The sequence below is a fragment of the Phalacrocorax aristotelis genome, chromosome 6 (genome assembly GCF_949628215.1).
Source record: "Phalacrocorax aristotelis chromosome 6, bGulAri2.1, whole genome shotgun sequence".
NCBI lineage: Eukaryota > Metazoa > Chordata > Aves > Suliformes > Phalacrocoracidae > Phalacrocorax > Phalacrocorax aristotelis.
The window spans coordinates 30,800,976-30,824,261 of NC_134281.1; the positions used below are offsets into that span (position 1 = coordinate 30,800,976).

Below are 23,286 nucleotides of genomic sequence, written 5' to 3' on the forward strand. Positions count from 1 at the left end.
TAATTCAGAGGAAATATATTTCTTCAAATACAAAAGACCCTGGGGCCAAGATGCTCTTGCTAGCCAAAGTCTTTGAGTTGTCTGTGACAACTTGTTTTTCAATTGCAGGACCCTGAAGAATATTGTATCTTTATTTTTTTTAGAACTCAATTCCTGTGACCAAAGAAACTCTGTATGCCCCCTCTGAACAGTGGGGGAAGAAGCTGTGTTGCCTACTGGAAGTTCAGTGCCAACAAAGATAGTTATGTTTTATTTCTGTGCCTAGAAAACTTAGTATACTTGCATTTGGAAAAGATTACATTTGGGCAAAAAAATTTCAAGCTGCTTTGTGACATATTTGATCAGCCTTTCTGATATGTGTCTTTCTCAGGAATGCTGTGGTTATTTTTTTCTGCAGATATTACAGAAGTTAAAGCTTAAGTTACTGGAAACAAGGCATGACTATGTTACAGAAAGCTCAGGTAATCCAGAGCCAATGGCTATTTCATGCAGTAGCTTAGGGAGAAAAAACCATGATTCATTCTCAGTGTAGTGCAGAGAATAGTTGGGAGCAGACATTTGTTTCATTTCATTTGGTTTTTGACAAATGAAAGGAGGTGACAAATTCTGAAGCACCATGCTATACTGCAACCTAAAGCTAAAATTTTACAATTAATTTGAGGGAGAGAAGACAAAGGCTAACAATGTCCCACCACCACCAAGCTTTTGCTAATAAACCAAGTAAAGACATTATACATTTTTGCTGGTGTTTGATTTTTCAGGCACCTGCAGTTAAATCTCTCTGCTTTGAAAATAAGTGAATAAACAAAACTAAGTATAGAAAGATGGCCGTATGCATTTTATAAATGCAGAGCTCCGCAGTGACAGTAGCTGTTAGAACTGAAGGCCCTGTTAATAACTTTCCATTACAAACCCCAGGTATTATTTTTGCCATTATTGATATTGTTAAAAATTAAATTAAGTGAGTGGTTACTTGACTGTTGTCTAAGCAATATGTAGCTACTGAAGTAGAAGTTTAGCTGGGTGCTTCATAAGGGCAATATTCACATTTTTAGGATCTCCTTATCGCTTTGCTTCAGGAGTCTCTGGTTTCCTGAGGGTAATTGCTTTTATTTTTACCATATTATTGCCTTGTTTCTCTTGTGGAGAGTAAGTGGTGTGGTAAACATAAGGTTAAATTGTTTATGTTGTTTAATTTGTTTGAGTTTGGGCATAAGTAATTACATCAGGCTGGTAAACAGAGGTGAAGAGCTGTATGCCAGAGGCTTTAGAGAATCCAGTTAAAGTGCTATATAGAAATGTCCTAGTCTTTTTATCTCCATTTGTAGAGGTGTTTCATGTTATTTAAGAATGATAATGTGCCTGTTTCCTCTTTCGCAATTTTTTTAATAGTGCTGTGGTGCTTGGCTGTTTTGCATTGTTTACATCTGAAATAATTCCTTTGTAAATGATTATTTTTCATACAATTCTGTGAACACCTGGGCAGGGAGGTGCCAACCCATTGCCACATTAGCTAGCCTCTATCTAAAGAAGTTCATTACTGGTACACTCATTGCTGTTTCAGATGTGCACCCCAGCCGCTACAGGTGAGTTGTGGAAGCTGTGAGGGGGATGACAGGTTCCTTCTCCTCTTTGCTCACATTTCCCCATAGTCGTTATGTCTGCAACAAAAATCAAAAGGGTAGGAGAAAGTTAAAAAGCATTATTGTGGGTCTGTTCACTAGAAAGCGTAGACCATGTATCTCATTTCTATTCAGTTGTTGAAGCAGCAGATGAAGATCGAGTCCTCATTATGTTATCATTTTGTTTCTTATTCTTTCAACTTCCTTTGCTTAATTAATGAAATTTCTTTAACAATAATTCTTAACCAAAATTTGATTCTGCAAGTGAAGTTAGTCAAAAGCCATGAAAAAAACAGAAAATCTCACCTCTGAGTAATTAATCAGCATAATAAAGAATCTCCTAAATCTGGAAGTATAGGCACAAATTCAGTGTGCACACATGGCTCAGGCCCAAAGATGGCATGTCACGTTGAGTCACCCAGTTACTGTGACAACAGAGCTGGAAACTCTTCAGCTTCAGCAGACTTCCAGCCCAGCTGCATGTGCACGTTGCACCAACCTGGAGACAGTCCTCCGCACTCCTTTCCCAAATGAGAAATACAGGTCTGCTTTTGCTAACGTAAATATGCTGTGGCTGACATAGCTTGGAGAGGCTCAGAGGTTAAGGCTTTGACCTCCAGAAAAAACCCGAAACTGTAGCTAAAGTTCTTAGCAGAGTCAAGTGATTGTCTGAAAAGTTCTTTTTTAATCTCAGAAATCCTTTTGTTAACCCGTAGCTTAGAGCACAAGATCAATGACCTTATCGTACATCCTCATGAGGAACAATTTCATGGCAGTCTGAGTAAGCCACCTGATTGTGCTGGCTGGGATGCTCTGTCTTTACACAGTAGGGAATATTGATTATATTTCAGCTAGTCAAGAGCAGTGGAAGAAATTGGAAACAGATCAGGGCTTTGATTCCTAACTGCCTAACGAGAATACTTTGTTCTGCTTGCTCATGTGCTCCCCAAAGGTCGCCTGTTGCAAGCTACTGTATTCAGTAACGCCTGCACCTTCTGATAAACTTGTTCCTCACTTTGGGGTCTTTTCTTTTCCCACCATCAATGACACATGAAAAATTTATTGTCAGGCTGATGGTTCTGATGACATTGCAATCTACCTGGCCTGTCAGAAACAAGAAAAAAAAATTTCATCACCTTGTCACCACTGCGTTGCTTTCAAATTTTAAATAGTCCTGAAAACAGTAAGTGCGATTTCTTTCTTCGTGAGGTAGAAATGAAAGGGGGCTCTCGTGCTGAAAGGAGCTGTAATTCGGTGCCTGCAGAATATAGATCCCAGCACACACTTTTCTTCATTACAGCAGCTCATCCAGACCATCATCCTCATATAGGCCTGTGCAGACACAACTCCAGTTGCTTTTAATAGCAGCAGGAAGCTCAGAGGCAAATTTGGCCATCATTTCTCTTGTAATACAAACTGAAATTTAAGGTTTGTATTGTAATGAACTTCCTCCAAGAGTACTTAATTTGTTTTTTCCTTTTCTAAGCACAGCTTGAAGCAGGGTGTGTTCCTCTCTGAGGAGGAAGGACATGGGGTAGGAAAGCAGCACCTTGCTTGGGAGAGTTTTGTGTTCACAAGCAGGACATTCTGACAAGGGGTTCTTGCAAAGGTGGTAGCCCAGGGGGATCTATTTCTGCAGTGTGTTTTTTTACTCTATCCTGAGATGTGTCAGAGCCATCTTCTCCAGCCGACACGACGAACCCAAGCACTTCAGGACTTGACAAAGACACGCCTGGTCAGAGCCAGGGGAAGTGGCCCCGTGAAGGTGTGAAGGGGGAGGAGGCACTGCCTGGACTTGATAACCCTGGAAAACCTCCTCCTCTTGCTCTCTGACAGCAGAGGACCTCCTAGCCTGAGGTGAAAGGGTTCATCACAAGCACAGCACTAATTGCTGAGATGAATTAGGAGGGCAGGTGGTTGTGGGCTGTGCCAGAGTCCATCTTGTGTTCTGCTTGCTGTCATCAATCTCTCTCCATCAGGCAGCTTCTCCTCCCGAAGCAGGCCGAGGCCCTAATGGCCGAAGCAAGCAGGAAATGAGCCGCACATTTATGGATCCAGTGCTGGACTGAGAGCTCAAGCAGGGGCTTGTGGGGAACCCTGGCTCCCCTGGGGACAGCAGAGTCCCTCTTTATCTTCCTTCCATCTTTCTTTATTGTAACATCCATAAAATGTCAGTAACAATAATGTCTTGTAGGAGCACTTTGTCACAAGTAGTGTTAACAGGCTACCTGTTTAAACAAGGGAACTGTTTACTTATATGCCTTGCAGATTTTCAGCCTTTGATCCGTCATACAGGAATGTTATACAAGATTATGTACTGTCATGGGAATTTGAGCAGGGGAAGAGTTGGAAAAACTGAGAAACGTTTTTAAGTCCCTGATGTAAGGGATTTCACATGTCCTTACCCAACGATAAGGGTGTGTGTAGAACAAGTACCTATCATAAGGTTACATGCATCTGGGTTTCATATTTGTTTCCTTTTTGTTGCATTTGTGATATAAAGTTAATTGTAAGGACTAGCAAGAGGATAAAGACGTCTGTGCTCTGGGAGGCTTCTTGGAAAGATCAGTAATGATGGTTCTTAACTTCTTAATGTGCCTTACACTAGACTAATGGACCTAAACCAGCATTTTATTCTAAAGGCAAATTTGTTGACATCAGAAAAGAAAACTTGGCTGCTACACAAGTGTAAAGAACATACAGCAGATCATAATGTAGGAAAGTACGGAGCTTTTATTTTTGTGACCTTGTCCAAATAGGAAGTAATTACAATATAATTCAATTCTGAAAGTCTGGAAAGCATGACAGTTGACAGAGACTGACATTTTAAGAGAAATGTGTTTTAATACATCTTCTCTTTCCAGCTCCTATGCATTGTTGATACTATTTGCTCTTCCCCCTTCTGCTTCTTTTCCGCTCTTAATGCATGATCAGAACACAAGATTCAGGCTTGTCTGCACCTTCACTTATTAAATCTCTTATCCCTGGTCATTTCCAGTACTTACAACCTCCCCTGGCTCTACTGTGCTTGGTTTGTGTCACAGCTGAGCAGCTGCCCCATCTGTCTGTCCTGTGAAGGAAAGGAAGTGTTTCAGTGCTCATCCCTCTGCAACTTCCCCTTCTGACCTGTGCTGCTGGTACTGGTGGTACCAGGGCGAGGGAGCCTGCAGCCCATTTGTATTACACTGAACCTTAGCCTGGCTTACACTAGCTAGCCAGCTTCAACATGCGATGCACAAAGCTACTAGCCCTGTAAGCAATACTACTTCCCCATAAAATGGGGCTAAGCACTGGAAAATATGTAGTATTGGGTAATAGTTAACCTTTTAAATAGCATCCTGTGTGGTGGGGAGTGATGTGAGCCACTTGCTGTAGGCCTGGAAACCAGTATATTTGTACTAATACATTAGTATTTTTTATCTCCTTGGGGAGATTAAATCCTGGGATGCACACCTGCCAAGGACTCACTTAGGAAAGTGGAGAATAAAATTATTTTTGAGTTTTGATAGTCTTTGGTTCTTGTGACTTAAAACAAGATTATCTCCCTTCAGTCACTCAGTTTGCTCAAGTTCAGGGAGCACTAACAGTTTCACCAGGCGCTTGACACTCCAGAGACGAGTGTTTCACAGCAGCTCTGTGAAGCAGGGTTTTATCATCTCTTGTGTGGAGGAGGGGAAGCTGAAGCAGACAGTGAAGCTGTATGCTCAGGCACAGCTAACTCTGTCCATGCAAAAAGGAGAAGAGTCAAGGTATTTCGGGTTGATGTACTTTGCCTGCAACGGGATTGCATTGTTCCCAGTTAACTATTGCAGCCTGTGTGTTGTTTTCTTGTGTATGTGTACTAGGAATAACAGGACAGTCTGTGTTTCTTTCCTCTGAGACTTGTAGTTACACCTTTGATAGATTTGTTTAATAGGCTAATTAAAGAAATGGAGGGCATCTTGCCTAAGTGCGTGCCACATCAGTGAGCCTCAGTTGCCTTCTTTTCAACCCCAGACAAATAGGAAAACAAAACATTGCCAAAGGCATCTCTGCATGCAGTCCCCAAGGACCCAGGAATCGTTCTGAAAATTATAAGGATTGAAAACCACCAACCTTGTCTAAAATACGTCATTTACTGCCTACGGATCTGGTGGTGGCTTGTATACTCTCTACCCCACTGACAGGAATGGTTAAGTGCTGTGTTGGGGCACTAAGGAGGGTGAAATGCAGGTGAGATGTTTCCCTGCTCCAAGACAATTTCCAAGGACATATGCCCTTGGATAGGTCTTACTCTGTTTCTGAAGTGCCACACAAATATAAGCCTCTCTGTAAATAAGGAGTAAAATAAGTTATCGCTGCTCTGTTTATATGTAAAAAGCAGGGAAAAGGGACGCTGCATTTCCTCTCTCCTCCTCTATAATGCCTGGACAAGTCACTTTAGCATCTCTCCTGACCCGACTGCCTTCCTACACCACCTTCCAATGGACTATGTGCCATACGGGCCCCTGGTTGTGTCTTGCTGCCAGGGACCAGCTTCAAATCCATTTAGCAGTGGAAAACAATTCGCTGGTACAATCTGGCCCCTGATTAAGTGACCCAGAAAAATCTTTCATTCGAAACTCCCGTTTAAGTCCTCCATGAAATGTGTACACATGTTGTTTTGCTGTTCTGATTACTCAGTTCTCTCTAATAGCAGCTGTCTATATAATGATTCTCCGTGTCCATACAGGGTTGTTCCAGAAGGCTGGAGAAGCAATATCATTTAGAGGAATTATTTGGCCAGAACAAGTGGATCTCTGCAGTTGAGATTCAGTTACTTGAAGGATTCATGGAAGCAAATTCCTTAAGTGAATGCAGAGATGGCATTGAAATAACCTAGAGCTGAAATTATGTGGGAATACATTAGATAACTCTGCAACTGAAAGTGTGGTGTATACTCAGTTGGCACTAATATAGCAAGTGTAGTCTGGTATGATTGGGTTTGAGCTATTTAAGATGGTTAATAAGTAATTAACCCATGAGGTGACTGGTACAGCCATCATTTTAATCAAGATTTAATTATTAGTGGTTGGACTTGATGATCTTAAACGTCTTTTCCAACCTAAATGATTCTATGATTAACTTGCTAGGCATGCTTTGGAATCTATCAGTACCCAGGCAGGACACAGCCCCTTGGCCACATTAATTAGGACTCAGGAAACACTCCTAAAAGATACCCACCATATCAGATTCACCAGTTAATGCTTTTCTCCTTGCTGCCACTCAACGGCCACCTCCCCAATTTTACATTTGATTTGTCTTTTGCTGAAAAGCTGCTAATTTCATGCTACTTTAGCCCTGCAGCAGCCAGCCTGTTGCTAAGCAACTTCCAAAATCCTGAAGGGGCTACAGTCTAGCTGCCTTCCTGCAGCCCACCCTTATTCTTATTTATTTACTTATACATCTTATTTATTTATATAGCTAAACAGATTTCTTCCATAACATCGAAGCAGAGCTGTAAGCCTCTGAGTTGCAGCAGGGTGCCTTTACTTGCATATGTTTGTCTTCTCTTCAACGCTATCCTCTACCCTGTTTTTACTGGTGTTCCTGTTCATCAGCTGAGCAAACTCCTCATGATATTTGTCGAGCTGGAGTGGCATCCAGGAGTGTGCTGAAAGTACCCTTTAAGGCGTAGCTGGCCATGGACTGCTGTACTCAGTGTGAGATAGCAGCTGGGAATCTGTTTGGTCCCCACAGTCCTTGATGGAAGAAAAAATGGTCAGAACAAAGATGGCTTTAATTCATTTTTTCTGCTTAGTTTATTTCTGGCTGCTTTAACTTCAGCTGCTTCCGCGTTCCAGGCTTCAGGTAGCCTAACTAGATCTACAAAGAGTGAAAAGATGGTTATCCTTCATCTGCCTGGCAATGCTAGGGAAAGCCCTGCTGTAGAGGCAGTTCTACAGGAACAACTGCATTTTTGTGGGGTGGGGTTGGGATCCCGGCCAGGGCACAGATTTGCCTTAAATTGCATCAATGAGAGGAGCAGGTTGTTGATGGAGTCTTTGGTGTATAGATAAACTGGCAGAGTGTTTGTGGTGGCTACACGTCGATAGAAGAGGAGAGCAGACAGGTAACGAAGCTGTTACCGTGCCATTTGTTCTAGATGTGTCCCCAAAATGGGGAAGGGTGAAAGCGGTTTGTGTGCACTGTTACATCGTGTGTCACCCAGAGAGACTCTTTGCCAAGCGAAGAATCAGGACTACTGACTAGAATCATGTTTCACAACCAGGAAAGCACTAAGTGGAGATACTATAACAGAGCCTGGCTGTGTTTGTTGTGGTAGTGTTGGCCACGTCAGCATTGGTGTTAGACTGCGATGATGACTTTGATGAAAGAACTGCCATGCTCTTCACTAAAGTCTTCAGAAGCAATTCAGATGCTCTCACAAGCTCCAGTATTTTTGTACCTTTCCTCCAGCACAATACTGTAGCTAGAGAAGGAGGAAGGTGAATCCTGTAGATATTCATTTGGAACAAACAGGTGCCAAACAGTCTTTCTCCTTTTATATTTTTTTCCTTTTTGTTTCAGCAAGCAGACACAATATTCATGAGCTGAGTCTTGGGACTATATTTCTTCCACACGTGTTGCCTTTTGGTCCTCTTCTTACTGCCTTTGGCTGCTACTGACTGACACCTTTGTCTGTGTGTTGTAGTTTTCACCATAGAAGACTTCTTGGTAGAAAATAATTTTTCTGGTTTGATGATCCATCCATTACCTGACCCTCTCTGGAGAAGAACAAAGAGAAGCACGTGAACACTTGTTTTGGTACATGCAGACCTGCAGAACAGGTGTTGTGCACAAGGCCAAATGTGATTTTGTTTCCATCAACGTGAGATGAGGAAGGTGATGTTTTAAGTCCAAATTGAATTTTCTTTTCATTTGCGTTAAGCATTCAATTACCCATTTGGAAAACTAAAATACTTCTGAGAGTGGTTTGGCATGCTCATTCTGTATTCTGATTTTTTTCAAAATGAACTCTTGGTCTTTTTGTCAATTATTACGTCTGCCACTGGGATGTCACTTCTCATGTACATCCGGAGGAGTGTTGATTGTAAAACCTTTGCGGACCTGCAGCTCCATGTATTTTTTTAATATGGTTGAGATTTCATAAGCCAAGCTGTGCTATTGTTAGCATGTACATTTTGCTGCAGTTATTCACATGGAGCTCAGAAACGTGCTAGGTGCTCAGGCAAGTATTTAAGTTCTCTCTGGTATTCTCTAAGCTGAGTTGTGAGCAAAACACAGGAGGCTTAGAAGTAGCTCAAATGCCCAGGAATAACTTTTTCTGCCCTGAGAAGTTGTTTCAGGTATGCTTAAAAAGACTGAGTCACAGATCTTAATTTCATTAACTGAAGATAGGAAGAACAGGATCTTTCATATGGGAAGATGTCAGGTCTTTTAGGGAGCAGAAGATGATGATCACCTTGAATTACACCCAGAAGCAGGCAAATGGCTAGTGTGGGTGGACATCTCTGTGTTTCTTGTGGCTCTTCCCGCTTCATATGCTCAGCTTTTGCTCGTGAACTTTCAGAGCTCTGGCGGTCTGCAGTGCTGAGGAAGGGTAACGTAAACCTGAGCTGATAAAAGCATTACAGGAGACATAGCTGCCCTACAGCTGTGTCTGATCACTGGTTTGTGCTGCTGCCTCTTGACGTATCTTCCGTGTTGTTGCGCCCAGCCAGCTGTCTATACCTTGAAATCCCCTAACTCTGAAAAATCCAAGAAGAGCACAAGAATGCAAACAATACTGATAAGGGAGCACAGGTCATATGTTCCTAATAGAAACATTAAAAAAATAAGTGAGAATAAAAATACAGTATTGCCCAATAAAATAACCTGAATGTTTTGCAGTGTACTGCTGGTAACAGATGGCCAAGGTAGGGGGCTCCATCTTTAGCTCACAGTAAGCTTTTTCTCTTGCTGCTGTTATACTCCATTATGAGAGATAAGAAGAAACTGACTCGGATGTTTCTGGTCTTTCTCAATTTCTTAGTCCTAAGTAGTGTTAAGGAAACTATCCTTTTGTTTTTATTTTTTCCCCAAGACAGTTCAGTAGAGATACCGTCTGTCTCAGTAATGACAATACTGTGCAATGTCAGGGATACGCTGTATCACAAGAACCACTGGTGTGACTCATTCATTCCACTCTTCTTAAAACTGGGGGGAGCCCAGTTAATGTACTGCTAAATCAATTGCCAATCCCCAGGCAACTCTTCCAGTCCTGGGAGTGTTGCTAAGTCCATGTTTAGTTCTCCAGGTTATTGTGAAGTTCTGCAGTGAGATGTTTCTAGAGAAGAAAAAAATAGTGTGGCATTCCAAGAGACAACCATCATGTGGCTGAGATAGGTGATCAAATCTTCACCACTTTTAAAGAGTAGTTAGTTTTAAAGAGTAATTAGAAACAGAGTTATTCTCCCACAAATGTAGCAGAGTAGATCTGTAACCTCCCAAACCATTACACAGATCACCTGTATTTACATTACATATAATGTCCATATGGAGACAGCAATATAGCTTTTCTTTTTCATGTTAGTTATTAGTTTATTATAAGTTGGTTTATTTTCCTTCATTTTCAGATCAGCATCATGTTTACACCATCAGATTAAATGTTGCAGTTCACTGTTGTTGTAGGCAAAAGAACAAACTCCTAGGGTTCATTCTGGCAGTCTCCAAATGGGTGAACAAATGCAGACACTGACTTCCCCCCTATTAATTTGAACTGTAAACCCAGAGTTGAAATTTGATAGATGGTTCCTTTCTGAATACCAATGGATGGTAGGCTGAAACTGCTGCCTTATCATTCATAACCAACATCAAAATTGTCAGAAGCAAAAGCATGGTCTTTTACTTTTTCATGGTTATATACTCGGCTTTCCCATTTTTTAGCACACTTTCCCTGTTTTGCTTAGGGGAATGACATTCCAAACAGTAAAAACAATTATGTGCATCATATAAAAAGTATGATTTGGAAATCCTTTGAGGAATTTTGTGGTAGAAATCTCTTTTTTTAAAACTTTTGCAAATCTTCCTAAATTTTATTGTGCCTTCTGTTTTCTTTGTTTGCTGTTGTGGGTATTTTTCTTCAAATCAAGCAAATATTAGCTCTCATTCATCCCAGGCACTTCCCTTGCATTCCTTGCAGAAGGAATTCTGCTTAAGCATTTCCCCTATATAAAAGGCAAAAAATCAAGAACAGAGTAGAAGTTATTATTATAGCTCAATTGTCTCTCTAAATATAGCTCTTTTTATGGATGTTGAGGGCAGTCAACAGGAGCACTGGGACTGAGTGAGCTTCCAAGGGAGCCCAGCCCTTGCACACATGGCAGAAACGCTGACCTCAGCTTGAGCAGTCCATTGTGCCAAGCCCAAGCACATGGATATGAGGAGAAAATGTTCTCTTGGCCTGTGGACATCTGTGCTAGGCTGGACCAAGTCCTGATTTTTTTGCGGGGGGGGGGGTAGTGTCTAATTTCTTTTAGTTGCATAGATATAATAGTAGCACTAATACAAGACCTGTAGTCCAAATTTTAAATAAAATTGGAATAAGACAAATGGAGAGGGTGGAAGGGTATGTGGAAGTATCTCAGGTCTCTGGTGCCCAAAGAAATACCTCATTATCACGTAGAGAGCTCTTTGATAACTTGTGTAAGAATCTGCCTTCTCTCAGCCTCCATACATATCATCCGAGCTCTTAAAATAAGCTTATTAGGAGTCAAATCAAGACAGGTTAATCTTTAAATCATATGTAAATACAGAAGTTTTTCTCATTGTGGCGTATTGAAGCATTAAACGTAGATGCAGATTTTCACAGTGGGCGACTAGATCAGCACAGTTAAGCACTGAAAGAGTTTGTCTCCCAAATCATCTTCTGAGAACAGAATTTCCCTTTCACTGTACTGTATGGTGATGAATAGGGATTTAGCAGCAAAGGATTATGTGAAGCTTAGATTAGTGGATGCTGCTGGTGGTCTTATACGGCTGATCAGCTTGCATGGTCCTGAGCTTCTTTCCTCCTCTGGAGTTAACCCGTACAGATTCCAGGGGAATTTGTCCAGGGGAGTACTGAGACTTAGCTGCCTTCCGTTTTTGGCAGCAAATGGATCTCATGTCAAATGCTTTCTGTATCAGGTTGCTGTTAATCATCTTTGGTATAAATATGTACTAGCAAGTGCTGTTTTCTGGACTTTTTCAGCTGCATTCAGTCCTTTGACCTCCAAGTTAATGCTTTCATTTTTAACTCCAGCATTGTGGGACACTGCTCTCGAAAGTATCAGTAGTTTGTACTTTTCATGTATAATGCATGATATAATCTCATTTCAGAGTCTTCAATCATGCCTCAGTCTAGACTGCATCTCACAATCAAACTCTCTGACTTCTGTACTTCAACCGACGAGATACTTGGACTAGTCTGTCTGGTTTAGTCCAGTTTAGCAGGCACCGTGCGCCATTTCCTGCTCACCTGCATCATTTCAGTCTTAATTACTCTTTATCTCATCTTCCAAGCAATCATGCTGCAGATTTATTTTTTGTTTTGGGAATATGCCATTACTATTGTACTATTTACACATAGAAATGTCTCACCTTTTCCATGAGGCTTCCATCAGGGAGTCCCTGTGGAAGATAGGGCCACAGACCTTCCTGGGGTTTTGCTGTGGTGCTCCAGGGATACCAGCACAGCAGCCCCTGCCTAATGATTGCACAGCAGAGTATGTTATGGTGGGTTTGTGCCTGCCCAGCTTCCGTGGTTTTAGCGGATGGAGGATGTGCTGAGGTCGTACCTTTTTCTTTCTTTTAACTCCAATAATTCCTCATAATGCCTGGCCCTCCAACCTTTTGGTCTTTCGCCTTTTTTTCTTGTCCCTGGCTAAAGGTCAGGTGCAAAGTGACCATCAGTAAAGATACTAAATCTGATGTGATATAGGGCACTTTGGCCACATCATCCAGGTAAACATGTCACTGCGCTCTGCTGCAGGGTCCAACCTCCCCGTGCAGCATGTCATAAGACATTTAACAGCACTCTGGAGAAGACCTGTCAGACAACATCATAACAACAACAATAATACCACTTCCAGTTTTACATTTTTCATAAATTTTACCATTATTAATCTTTCTCTGGGAGGTAGATAAGGCCTGTTAATCCCTATCTGGGGAGGGAAAGATAAATACAGGGAGATGGATCTGCCTTGAGAAGGAAAGTCAGGTGTGGGTTTAAAAGAGAAGCCCCGAGTCCTGGGCCCCAACCTGAGTCTTCATTTGACAGATGTCACTATTTAATGTGCTACCTGATGTTAATTAATATCTTTCGTTTACTGATGGTGTGGTCTAAATGAAAAGTCAGTAGACCATGGGTAAAGGTAGCGATACAGATATATACTTGCTGTATGACTGAGCCTGAACTAGCTCTGTTACTCTGATGAAGTTTTGATGGATCAGATTTGGCTCTGTGTGCATTAGCTTGTGGGCTCTTTGGCTAAAAACCTTAAATCAAGCCAGGAATCCATATAAATAATTATAAGTGCAAAGCAGTCCTATACAAGTGCTGTGCTAATTTTCTTGAAAAATATGCTTGACCCCATTTTTTTTCTTTTCAGTAACAGTTAAAATGATAAATGCAGCAAGTTTAAAATATACTTCACAGTGTTGGTGGGGATCAGTTTATTCTGGAACTTAACTCTCAATGGCATTTGCATGGTCCAAATGCCATACAAACATTGTTCAGTTGTTGGATTAACAGCCTTAGGGAATAAATATCAGAGACATTTACAGTGGGAAACAGATTGTTAATGTTTGCCCTTTCAGCAGCTGGAGGGACCTGTTTGTACTGACTGGACTCTGAGGGGGTAGATTCAGGAGATGCTGGCCATGGCCCTGGGTCAGATGTGGGAAGAAGGTCCTTGGTATGTGGCCCTGCTCTGGAGCTGCTGCTGCTTCCCTCAGTTGTGGTGTTGTTTACGGGCATCTGCTATCACTGAACTGGCAGGAGATTAAAACTGGTTTCCCAAAGAGAAGGGGTGAAACGTGAAAGAGGTGGCAGAAAGCTTCTGCTTTTCAGGCAATTATGGTCTAAGTCAGTTTAGGAATTTCTGCCTTTTCCTTCTGAATTGTTTCTGTAGGGATGTCTGTGGTGCAAACTAGCGTGGCCCCACTCAGAGTGCGTTAGGGTGGAGTAGCTATTTGCCTGTCACGGAGCTCACCAGTACCACCCCTTGCCTTTGCAAATAGGAAAAAAAATCCCCTATTTTGCTAAAATAAAAGGATGGGGAAGGAGGAAATATACTTAGCTCTGTTTTAAACCTCAGTCGGTTATATCAGGTCCTGCCTACAATTATGCTCTGAATATGCTGTAAAATCTGTTTTTTCAACAGCCAAAGGCTAGGATTTCCAAAATCTCACAGTAAGATTCAAAATTCCTTTTACTTGGTATCAATACTGGCTTAGGGATGTCTGGCTCTTGCCTTGTTCCTCTGCCCCACTGCCTCCATCACCCAGCAGCTCGTTGTGGGACCACTGCACCAGTAGTTCGGAGTGGTTGGAGCCCTGTGCTGCCTTTGCCTCAGGAAAAATGCAAACAAGCAAAAAGTCATCCCAGCTCTAATGCAAATTCATGGCAGACAAGAAAGAAATTCACAAAGCGAGATATTTCTGCCCAACAGTTGATATCTGAAGGAAACTTAGCTGAAGGGATGTAATAACTTCTAGTGCCCGTAGAAAGAGGCAGTATGGAAAAGAAATATGAAAACATGAATTAAAAATGTGAATTTAATTAATTAAAAATCAAAGGAGAATCAGGAGTTAATTTAAAAGGCTGCAACATAATCTGGAAGGGTCTGAAAAGAATAATAATTAGTAGGTACCTGTAGGCTGGCACTCCAGTTAAGCTGCTGTTTAATCTTTTTCAGGTTCATATAGTTTTTAGAAATCAAAATGGGCGGATTTGTTTTAGGCAGCTTCATGTCCTTGTTTAGCTGCAGTTTCAAGTTAATGAAATGAAATGAAGTGGAGACTTGGCCCAAACCCTTTAAAATTGTCAAGCATTAATAACCACCTCTTTGAGAAACAGAACAAATACACAAAACAGAATTAATCAAGAATATGCTTTTAAAAATACAGGGGGCGACCTCCAGCAGGTTGAGGATCTGTTGGCTGGTCTGCTTTTCCACCCTTTGTAGTTCTAGAGGTGAGGCTAATGAATAATTTTACTTCTTTTCATGAGCTTTAAAGATCATCTAGGAACTTTGTGGAAGAAAATCCTTACGCAGCAGTTGTTGCATGGGTGCAGGACTAGCCTTTTGTGTGTAACGCAGCTGATTTGGGAAGGCAGGAAGAGGGGCTTTTGCATATTTTCTGCTACGTTTGTTTTAATCTATAAAGAATGACTGAATACAGTTGTAAAGGTTCCTCCTGCTTTTGCAGTGACTTTGCTGTTGGTGCTTTCTCATAAGACTGACGGAGACCAGTGCAATAGTACTTCCCTCCTCTGTTATTCGTGCTTACAGTAAATAATTCAAGAGGCAGAGCTAGCAACATAAAATGAAGGCTCTGAAGTCCCAAGCTTTTCCCTGCCACGGGCTGTGCATTTCCATTGAGGGGGAGCGCAGGCCAGCGTCACCAGTTTGCTGGGAACGCCTCTGCCTCAGCAATTCCAGCCACGCTGACCCCTGCCACCACTGGGAGAGAAACTTGTGCTCTCTCCAGCAGGATGGCTTTACTGGCTTTAATATGTGAAGATGAGTTTACAATCTTGCCCGCTTTCAAATCAGGAGAGTGTGGCGTAGCTGCAAATGGGGAGGATTTACCCATGTAAGTACATTTCCTAAAGCACATTGAGCCCAGATTTTTCCACACATTTGGAGGATTATTTTAGGAGAAACACAGGTGCATGCACCCACTTCTTTGGGAAAAAAATAGGGCATGTTATTTGACATTTTCAATAATAAAAATAAAACTTGGAGAAGCAATTGCCGAACTATAGATCAGCCTGAGCCTGGCAACTGCTTTTATCGAATGGTATGGGGCAGTCCTGTGCGCAATGGCTTAACTTCAGTGCTCACTTGGAATCCAAAAGCATGCCTAACAGTATTTACCTTCTGATGTCTAAAACTGATATAGAGTTATGAATAAAACTGCAGCCTTCTCGAAGGCTGCGCCAGCAAAACAGTAAATGCTTTGCTCCATAATTCACTGGGATAACCGTGCGTGTGAAGGACAGGCAGCCGCTCCCTGCCTTTCGCTCCAGCACAGGTGTTTGCCATGGCCAAGGGTTCGGCATTGTGGGGCAGCTTCCCAAGGGCAGCAGCGACGTCTCTGGGGGCTTTAGGTGGTACTGCAGGTGATTTAGTGTGCAGACTGAAGACCTGGGCTACCTGCTGTTCTCCAATGGTCAGCAAGCCTTTGTGGCTGAGGAGAGAATGTAATTGTGCTTCGGGATTCACTGTGTTTGACTTGTAACCAAGTGATTTTCACTCGCTGGTCATGTTTGAAACAGTTCTTAAAGGTCATGACTGGGTAAGGGAATTACGATAAGAGCATGATACCACCGTTATTCATGCCCAGTAGGGATAAAAAAACCCTGTAAACTTATATTGAAGGCTGCCAAATCCCTTTCCAAGTGCTATGAAAGGATTTTTATGTTTCCTTATCTGAAGACCGCTGTGATCTTCCTGGATTCATTAATACATGAAAAGCAAGTCACAGAAAACGCCTTTATGTTTCAGAAATGCGGTGGCAGGAAGGGAGTGCTTAGCAAGAAGCTGCACATACCTCACATACGTAATGCTTTCCTGTCTATCAGAAGATCCTATCCCCATCAGATAGCAGGAAGACATTCCTGGGGGTGGAGTGAGAGTGAATTTATCTTGGGAGTGAGCAGGATTTTGCTTTGCTAAGCTAGCTGGTTTGCTCAATTCAGGAATTTTCCATTCACCTCTATGATCTAACAGCATGTAAATCCCAACAACTGTAATTGGGGCTACTTACCTTAATTAGTTAACAGTTTTCTGCAGCTCATCTGTCCTTCTGCTGGCTCTCTTCTGTTGTCCTGACTGCTTGGCTGAACCGCTTCTCCAAAAATTCCTGCTTTGGAGGTATGCTTTCAAAACTATGTCGTGGAGGGGACTGCGTTCCTGTTCCTTGAGGAGGGCTGCTGCAAGGTAGATGTTGTGCTATACAGAGAAGCGCTATTTGATTTAAAGAAATATGAAGCTGCACTGTGTGGTTTTTATTGTCTTTGGGTAGATTATTCATCACTTCAGCACACAGAGACCCTGGCTGAGGGGAAGGCCCTTATTATAGTAGGAATGCTGTTATTATAGTAGTGTTGAGTCCTAGATTAAGGTTCCACAGTTTTCCCCTGCAGTTGAAGTCCCTTGATTTTAAGGATTTATAGTATTCAAAAGCAAGTAAAATCAAATGTAAGTGAAATAGGTTTTAATAAAAAGCCTGAATTTTGCAAAATGAACATATTTTTCTTTCAGGGACATTCAGCTAAGGGTTAGTGAGCAGGATCCTGTTACAAACATACAGTTCCGCTTTGTACTGAAATGCTGGGAGGAGTCTGTAGTGCGGCCTGAGGAGGTGGTTAAGGGCATCTCTCTGCTTGCCTTTTACTTTCCAGTTCCTCTGGTGTGAGCATGCCACAACTGTGTCCGGGTGGGCATACTTGCTTCAGTCAGTTTAATTCAAAAGATTTAGTTTAACTGGCTTGATACTTATAATTTTGTGCGCTGATTCAGAGTATAGCACAGACTGTTAATGTGGCTGTAAAATGCAGGTTTTTAGGGATTTGTGGGCAGCTCAGCTCTATTAGCTTGAAATAAAAGCTGAAAAACATAATTTTTAAAGTAAAGGTACGCATTAGCCGACATCAGAAATCAGTTGTTAGTTCTTGCGATTATTAGAACATGCCAAAATTACAAGCCCCCTGTTAAGAATAGGTATGGGAAGAATTATTCGGCCAATAATACAATAGTAACATGTAGATTTAGATCTGTTAAATCATTGCAACCCGCTTGTTTAAGATGGAAAAAAAAAAAAAAAAAGGAATATAGGTTCTGATCCATAATTCCTTATAAATAAAAATCCCTGTTGGCTAAATCGGGAAAGGGATGTAGCTGCAGCTGTCGTGTACTTCTATCATTTGCATTCTCCACCTCCTGCCCTTATTGCAGAATTAAATTGGTCTCTCATTAACATGGGGATGTTTGTTGTTACACCGCCCGCTCTCTCCCATGCACCTACATGACTATTCCAGTGTAATGTCAGTCCCTGCTGGGAGCCTCTGGAGCCGGTGCCAGCAGGGCGGGAGGGGTTGTGGGAAGGGACTTGCTTTACCTCTTACAACAGGTGCCTTTATCAGCACGCCTCAGAGACAGCCAAGGAGGAGCCACTTTTAGCCTTACTCTATTAACTTCTGCTACAAGAAAAAAGAATACCCACCCCACAAAGCAATGAAAGCGGAGAGGAAGCGGTCATTTAAAGCGTTTTGGGAAACCTGAGTGGAATTTAGCATAGCAGGTATGATTTTTGTGTAGGTGACACGGAGAGCGTCTCTCGTGAGCTGGATATTGCTTCAGGATCGGAATCTAAAGTATCTCTGCTGTGGGAATTAATTGGAAAAAATCTGCAAGCCTTTGAATAAAAATCGAAATGCGCTATAGGTGTGCTTCAAGGAAAAAATACCCCTCTTCCTTCTGCAAGGGTTAAGCATGATCAGAATCTGCTTTAGTCTCAAGGATTTAACCTCAAGTGCTGCATTTTTTGTTTGTCATAAGCCTATTAGAACTCTCTCTGTTTCCTAGCAATAACATGTAATTTCCCCCCCTATTTAAGTGAAAGAGATGTTGGGTTTTTAATCCTGTACACTACAGCTGTTGCTCAAGTTTCTATTCAAATGCAAATAGCACCTGGCGCTATTTAGATACACGAGTAATCTTTTATAAAGATACACCAGGAGCACAGGAAAAAAGAGAAAAGCAAGGTGGGTCTGACCCTGTTTATTCTGGAAAGCAAGAGCATAACCGTATGCTACCAGCAACCTGTACTGGAAATTTCTACCAGATTTGCAGCATCCAGCACATACTCTTTTTGGAGACAAATGCACACCAGAAATGGTTTATGTTTCTTGAGCAGGTATGATTTTTCACCAGGAAGAACAAAAGGCATCCAGAGAAGATAACAATTCAGAGGACAAGTCTAAGCAGAAGTTCTGATCTGGTTAGGAGTTTTACTTTGTTTGAGTCTCCTGAAAGGAGTTTCTTTCTGGGACATTTTTTTTTTGTTTCTCCGAATCACTTATTTTCTAGATTTTCATGTGTAGTTTTGAGAATATTGACTTTTAATGTGGGTTTTTTTCAAAATTTTTTCCTTCTGCTGGTTTTTTTCTGTGTCAGGTAGGTGTTACGATAAATGAATTGGAAAGTCAGGAACAATTTGGAAGGCAGCTACGCTGTTTAGGACTCGCAGATACGACATACCACATCACTTCTTGATTAAAAGCAAACCAGTCCCAGATTCAGGTTAAAAACCTTCTCCTGTGGAAACTTTCAATTGCATAAATTGATTTTATTTAACTTCTGGAGGTATGCGTTTATTCAAGGAAGAGCTTACAGCCTTCATTGCATTTTGCACGACTGTCTTACCCTTTATTACAAATGAATAACTGAAGGGCTCTTTTTGAAAGGTTGTGACTTGATGCTATCATATTCCTGCTAAAATCAAAAAGCATCTACATGGCACAAGATGCAGTTTGGATCCGCGTAAAAGAGAAAGTGAGTGTTTTTCAAGAGTTTAAAGGAGAGATTTAGAAACTTGTGGAAAATTCCAAGGAACGTCTGAAAGAAACCATCATTACACCGGTCTCTGAGAATTTACAAATAAGCCAAAAGAAGCAATTAATTGGAAAGCGAGACTCTGCTAACAAGAATATCAGCTTTCCATTGGAGAAAACTGGATATAAACAGCTGCTACAAAGTTTGAGGAGAACAGACGTGATTCCAGTCCTGCTGTCAAGCACTGACAGATCTTTTCTTGCTTAATACTAATCTGGTTTGGCTACTGCTTTTTCATCTTTGGCCTCATACTGGAATTAAAACTACTTCCCTGTTTTTCACCAAACTTCAGCAAATGCCTTTTGCCAGTTGGGTGTGGAGTGTGAGCAGGTGTTTCGTGTGTGCTTCCCGTGACAATCAAAGGCACCCTTGAGAGGAAAGCCCACACGGGAGCTGATTTGCTGGATCATATTTTCTCTCGTGACACTCCTTCCTCATTAGCTTCTTCAGGTGGGTGTGAACAACTGACACGGAACTGAGCCAGGGTTCAGCCTTGGGATGTCAACCTGCTCTGGCCGCTAACGGCAGCTTGCCAGGAAAATGATGGAAGAAATCTCCATAATGGTGGCTTATGATGCCCATGTTTTTAGCCAGCTGTACGATGAAGACTTTCTGGCCAATCTGGTGGCAGTCAGCAAACCCAAATCCGTGGTAGGTGTTACTCTTGCTCCTTTGCCAATAATGCTTAGGTTTACTCTTTCCAGTATTTAAGTCCTTCTGCTGAAAGCTATCTATTATTTATCTTTTTATTACTTTTTCAGAAATTTGCTTTTGTGCATCAACAAAATTAAAATAACCGTTTATTTCAGAAGAGATAATATTATCAAAATAATATCTTTCTGGGTTACTAAGGTTAGAAGAAGGTTATTTGCTCAGTAGGATAATAGTTAAAATAATACTACAATAACTGAAATAATAATTAAACTGGAAAATGACACTAAATGATGGAAATGCTTTCTGTGCTTCAGCATGTCATGTACAGCCAGGGTCTGGGGCATAGGTCACCGTCATCACTAAATCTAAGAGAGCCTGTCATTTTTACAGAAATGGTGATTTAACACTTTAACACGCTCTTTTGAAATCAGCACAAGTATCTGTAAAACCTTTTTAGTTAAGCTACCACTTCCTTTTCTCATAACTAGCATATATGTTTATGTAATTGACATGTATAGCATGAGCATCTTCCTCCCTCGTGGGGGTCCCAGCGCTTGTAGGGAGCTGCACTGAAGGCACATGTTTTGACTCTGAAGTTTGGTGCCAAAATTCAGCTTTGGTCTCAAATTCTACAAATGGGCCCATGTTGGGTCAGTCCACCTAGAATCAATCAAAAGAAGTCTTTGAAAATAAAAATTAATGTACAGGTATTGAGCTTAACTTAAAAAGCAGGTACAGTTAAAGTTTCAGTCTAAATGCAAATTGGGCTAATTATTTAGCAGTCCAATTAAGCATTTGTGTTTGCAGGTTTTGGTCTGTATTTGTATTTGTATTTGTATCCGGGTGGTTCCCTAAGCTGTGACAAAGCAGGTGTTCTCAGAAGAAGAAAAATTTGCTTTATTGCTGTCCTGTGGAAAACCTCTCTAAGCCTATTTCCTGCATGGGTTTTTCTGCCTGTCCATGTTCAGGAAATCTTGGGTGCATGAACTCATCTCCTGCATCTCGCATATACCTCCAGATCTAAACCAGAGTTCTGCCTAATCCCTTTTATTATGATGCCTTTTTCTGTCCCTGGCCTCCTCTAGGCTAGAATTTACAAGGTCCATTACAATACTTAGCTAATAAGTAAGGAAATCCAGTATAGATAAAACTGTGTACTTCAATACAACCTGGTTGGAGACTGGGCTCCAAATAGGCTTTAACTTAACCAACATATTAGGAGTTGCATACTTTTTCCGTGCTGGATATTTTTAAATACACGGTATACCTTAATTCATTGCCCAGCCACAACCTTTCCTGTTTTTCTGCCTTAGCTGATTGCTATGGCAGCATTTATTATTTTGATTGGAAGCACAGAGTAGTATCTTTCCTTCAGATGGGTACCTGTCTTGCAATAGGATTAAGGAACCAGGTGCCCTTGGAGAAGGTACCTGCTCGTGGGCACTAGGAGAGGCTCTTCTGTCAAGTTTCTCTGAGGAAATGATGCTGGCAGTGGAGATTCCTAGCTGCCTCCTGTCCTGAACTGCCTGCATGCTCTAGAGCCAGTACTGCAGTTGTTTAAATTAAAACCCTTCTGGTAAGAACACATGTCATGGATGGCTTACCCTATAATTTAAATCTTTGAAAAGCGCTGCTTAAACGGGTTTGGTGATGGCCTCTTAAGTTTTGTACAACTTCAGAGCAAAAGTAACAGACATTGTGTTATGTGCCTCTAGATTCCTCCAGATTAGCTGTGAGTGACTAGAGGAGAGGGTAACTGACGTAGAGCACCACATTACAGCCCCAGCTGATTTTCGCCACTCTGAAAATATGACATAATGTACTAGAAAATACTAGAAATATGTACTAGTAAATAAGTTAAGAAAAGTGGTTTTTGCAGGGTTTATATAGGAAATACTTAGATACTCTTTTAAATGTTTTTGAAGTATAGTAACTAAGCAAATAATGGTGCAAACAGCCTGAGGAGGTTTAAGATGAAGCTCGACAGGATTGTGATAGGATTAGATAGTGTGTGGGAGCCTGCACTACCTAGAGACGGGACCTGATGACTCAGAAAGTTTCTTTCAGTTCTCTGCTGCTATGGTTAATCGTGGGACAAGCTGCTGGTTGGGACAAGTTGGGGCAAATCCTGTGACTCTGTCCTGGTCATTTTACCAGATTGCACAAAAGTACATACTGTACATAAGGTAACGTCTGTAGAAAGAATTTGCAGAGTTTTCATTTATTCTGGGAGTTCATGTTAATAGCACAGGTATTTTTTTTCAATCTGGGATTTATCTATTTGCAAAATCCACATTTCATTTATTTTTAAAAGAGTTTCTAGTACGCTGCTCTGGTTGCGGGGAAAAGTTAAAAAAAATGTTCTTTAAAGGCTTTCATCATGTTCTGCAGTTTGAATGCCAAGATGGCTTTGTTGTAGTTCCAGGAATCTTGCAGCTAGGAACTCATTATGGTTCATTTGGGTTGTGCAATAGGTCAGGGTGAGCAGGAGTCTCACTTGCACAGAGGAGAGAGCCACTTGTCACGATGTGAAGTGGCAACGGGTTGATACTGAAACCAAATACCAGCCCTGGATGATGTGGGTTGCAGATGCTCAAGGCCAGCCCTTCATAATCTTCTGAGATGTCCAGTGCCACGTAGGTAATGAACTTGGTGAGGAAAATCAGAATTATCTGCCGTTTCCCAGGTCCCATCAATTCTAGTAATATTTATCAATGGAAAATGTGAATTTTTCAATGGAAAATGTGAACTTTTCAGTGGAAAGCATAGCAGTGTTTTTGTAGCATTGCTTTGATGCACATAAATACCAGACAATTGAACAGGATGTAGGTGATCTGAGATAAGGTTTTGTTAAATATGCTCCAAAGCACCACTGTATGACAGCAATGCTCCAACATATATTTTAATAAAATTAGTCATACTGCAGTGTGACCATGACACATGATTGCTTTGCTGTGTGGTCTTGCTTTCAGATTTCAAGTTATTCTGAAACTGCTTCGCACAGACATGCAAAGCAGCATATAAAAGTGGACTGTTTTGTAGTTGGTGCAAGAATTGAGTAGCTTTACTCTAGGGAATTTCAATACTCAGTTTATCTGCAGAAAACTTGGACCCCAGGGCTTATAAAAATGGTATGCTAAGTGGTGTAATCCTCTTAATCCAGA

At 41.4% G+C, this 23,286-nt stretch overlaps 1 protein-coding gene across 5 annotated transcripts in view; it reads left to right on the top strand.

Annotated features, from left to right (window-relative positions):
• Window positions 1–23,286, top strand: part of RABGAP1L (RAB GTPase activating protein 1 like) — a 261,437-nt gene that overhangs the window by 205,825 nt on the left and 32,326 nt on the right. Inside the window, exon 1 of one of the 5 annotated variants that reach the window (XM_075096825.1) lies at window positions 16,667–16,726. The exons of 3 other annotated variants lie outside the window; for them this stretch is intronic. Coding sequence is in view for 1 of the 2 variants with exons in the window: in XM_075096824.1 (XP_074952925.1) it covers window positions 20,009–20,119 (111 nt within the window). In the remaining variant the exon portion in view is untranslated. Of the gene's footprint in view, window positions 1–16,666; window positions 16,727–18,005; window positions 20,120–23,286 lie in introns of those variants that run through there. One more of the 5 variants, XM_075096824.1, reaches the window with a different exon arrangement.